This window comes from Sinocyclocheilus anshuiensis, unplaced genomic scaffold (assembly GCF_001515605.1).
Source record: "Sinocyclocheilus anshuiensis isolate Anshui unplaced genomic scaffold, SAMN03320099.WGS_v1.1 scaffold233, whole genome shotgun sequence".
Taxonomy (NCBI): Eukaryota; Metazoa; Chordata; class Actinopteri; order Cypriniformes; family Cyprinidae; genus Sinocyclocheilus; species Sinocyclocheilus anshuiensis.
Genome location: NW_015540843.1, coordinates 244,872 through 248,076, shown reverse-complemented (window position 1 = coordinate 248,076; position 3,205 = coordinate 244,872). Strand labels below are relative to the sequence as shown.

The 3,205-nt window shown below is 38.0% G+C and overlaps 2 protein-coding genes across 2 annotated transcripts in view; one reads left to right on the top strand and one right to left on the bottom strand.

The window, feature by feature from the left end:
* LOC107687568 (PHD finger protein 21B-like) overlaps positions 1–950 on the bottom strand; it is a 66,786-nt gene extending 65,836 nt beyond the window's left edge. Inside the window, exon 1 of the mRNA XM_016484955.1 lies at positions 783–950. The gene's annotated coding sequence lies outside the window, so the exon portion shown is untranslated. The remainder of the gene's footprint in view (positions 1–782) is intronic.
* A 654-nt stretch (positions 951–1,604) lies between these two features.
* Positions 1,605–3,205, top strand: part of LOC107687567 (nuclear pore complex protein Nup50-like) — a 25,426-nt gene continuing 23,825 nt past the window's right edge. The window contains exons 1-2 of the mRNA XM_016484952.1: positions 1,605–1,732; positions 2,405–2,483. Of these exons, the coding sequence (XP_016340438.1) occupies positions 2,415–2,483 (69 nt within the window). The 5' untranslated portion in view covers positions 1,605–1,732; positions 2,405–2,414. The remainder of the gene's footprint in view (positions 1,733–2,404; positions 2,484–3,205) is intronic.

The window sequence follows — 3,205 nt, the reverse complement described above, 5'->3', positions numbered from 1 at the left end:
GGCATTCTGGCCCCCCCTGGTGGCCCCATGGGGGTCCCCAGACACAAGAACCTATTTTAAAATCAAGACTGTTTTCAATCTCTAAAGAACTCAATAACCTTATACACTGAAAAAAATATTGATAAAAATAATGTAGTATTCTAGTACTCAGTTGAATTACAGTATATTGGCATCACTTGTATTGTTTTAAATGTCACTTTAGATAAAAGCATCTGACAAATCAATGAATTTAAATGTCTTTGATCTATAGAGACAAACTGTCCAGACATCCACAGTCTCTTCAGTGCTTCATAAATTATAAAGGTCAACATTAAGTCAAGAAACCATATTTATTTCCTGTACCCCAAGCAGTAAAGCAAAGGTTCTCAACTCTGGCCTTCGAGATCCACTTTGCTGCAGAGTTTAGCTCCAACCTTGATCAAACTCACCTGTCTGTAACTTCCTAGCAATCCTGAAGACCTTGATTAGCTTGTTCAGCTGTGTTTTTGATTAGAGCTGGAGCTAAACTCTGCAGGAGAACCACTGCAGTAGAGCATGGCGCTAAGCAATGCCAAGGTCACGAGATTGATACCCATGAAATGCATGAACAAATAAAACGTTTACCTTTAACGCAATGTATATGGCTTTGGATAAAAGTGTCTTGCCAAATGTAGTTTTGACAGCCTAAAAACTTCTGGGGGAAAATGTGGTCTGAAGGCCTTCTATATTTTTTAATGAATTGCCTTTTTCACTTTTAATTATTAGAAATTATTGTACACAGCACAGTGAGTCTCGCTACAGACCTTGGCTTTCTCACATCCAGCTGGTCCAGGAATCTCCTGTGGCCATCAGGACCTCTGGCATTACGTGCTTTCTGAAACACCTGCTTCTGAGTTGGCACAGAAGTGTGGGATCTTGAGAGATTGGAACACAGCCATCTGTTCCTCCAAGCCCTCAAAAGTGTCTGTAACTGTGCCTACAGGAGGAAACAATGCTGGATGAAGTAACCTGTCAAAATATCCACTCACATAGAATCATATAATTAAATTGTATTATGCATTTATTTTATGGAGACAACAGCAGGTGAAATGCAGAAGAGAGTTCTCCTAAGGGAGACAATAGGTTAATAGGTTAAATTGACACAATGCTCACAAACAAGCTTGTATCAGAAGGTACCTAAAAGCCCATGTGATTAATCCAGCTACTACTAATATAGCTACTGTGTCTAAGGACCAGATATTCTAGTGTGAGGATGACATTTCATTAATTAGATAAATAATAAGGAACATTTAATATTTTTTACTTATAACAGCCAATGCGGTAGTTTACATTGAGTTATAGCCTAACAAACATAGTAACTCTAATGTGTGTTGTCCCTTACAGCACCTTTTTAGCGTGACTATAATAAAAATACCAAATATTATAACTTAAATGTAACAAGCTGAGACAAAACAACGTTATTTATCTTAAAAGTTATTATTAAATAAATTTAAACATTAATTGCGTTCTCTTCACGACTCCATACCGTCTATGCTTCACTGAGAGACTACATTTCCCACAGATGTTTTTTGCACATGCGCAGTGTGAGGCGCGGGTGCCGCTTCTCTGTGCGCATGCGCAGTTGTGAGACGCGTTTGTAAGATGGCGGTGTGAGTGCGCGGCCTGCTCCTGTATGCGCGAGATTCCCACGGTCATCATTCAAACATTTGATACTGTGTGTGTGGCGCGAACCGTTGGCGGGAGACAGTGTGAGGTATGTGTAGATCTTCGTTAAATAGTGGTTTATTTCACACTGGTCCGTGTTACATCGTATTCATATTTACTCAACAACCGGCTCGTTATGAGCACATTTAAAGCATCATATTCACATAAATGTACCGTATCAATAGATAAGCACACTGTGGATGTAATATAATGCGATTTGAGTGAATTAAGCGATTAAAATCATGTTTGAGCTGTCTAATATTCATCTGCCGGTATTTTGCGCAATCTGTAACGTCATTCAAATAAAATGCGTTATCCAGACCTAAGTAACGAGTCATGTTGTTAGCATCTAAAAGTATTTTAACACTACTGGGTAACGTAGTTTTAGTTATTATAATGAAGGTTGAATGTTGTCTTATGGCTAATGGGTCAAATTTAATAGTACGGTCAAGAACAGAAGACTAAATCAGGTTTCTTATAATCGGTTGATATTTGAATATTAGTCCAGGAACTGGTCCTGCTTGTGTACGTCACGTACAGCTAGTTAACAGAACTGGCCAGCAAAGATAACCAAGTTTTAAATCTAATCTTTGAGTATACTTCTGTGGTGAAAGAAAACGAACATTTGAAGATTTTTTTCTGTTAAACAAGTTTCCTTTACTTTGTGTTGTCATCTAACCTTTCTCCGTTTTATTTGTATTGACATCTTTGTATTTGACAGCTGAGCTGTGATGGCCAAGCGGATTGCTGAAAAAGAGTTGACGGACAGGAACTGGGATCAGGAAGATGAAGGCGAGGAGGTGTGACACTTTTCAGCATCTACACACTTTAACTGTCAAGCCTCTTTTACATTCCCAGTGGAAACACTCTTATCTATGGAAGCCCGTTTCCGCCACTGAATTAAAAAGATTATTGAGACTTTTTATATAAACTCGCAATTCTGACTTTTTTCTCAGAAATGCATGATATAAACACGCAATTACGAGTTATAAAGTAAGAATTGTGAGTTTGTATCTCGCAACTCTGACTTTTTTTTTTTTTTTGTTTATTTCTGACTTTATAACTCGCAATTGCAAATTTATATCTCGTTTATATTGCGAGTCCGAATTGCAAGATAAAAAGTTGCAATTACCTTTTTTTTATTCAGTGGCTTAAACGTGGTTAAACGGATCATAGTTGACCAAGCCCCACGGTTCGGCACGCATGTGATCCGCGGATTAATTGCAAAATTTAACCATAATAGAGTATAAGCTTATCATTTGTTCGTATTTACACAAGCAAGCGAATTTTAAACAATAACCATAATAGAGTATAAGTTTATCATTTGTTCGTATTTACACAAGCAAGCGAATTTTAAACAATTCCAGAGAGAAAAGGCGAAAGGGAACTCGATTCGTTACTCGCACACTGTTCTCTACACGCACAGCCGCACACACGCGTTTCAGACGGCGCGCAAACACCGAACTGAATCCTCTTCTGAATCCTCTGAACAGACACATACACATAAAATTATGACAAAATA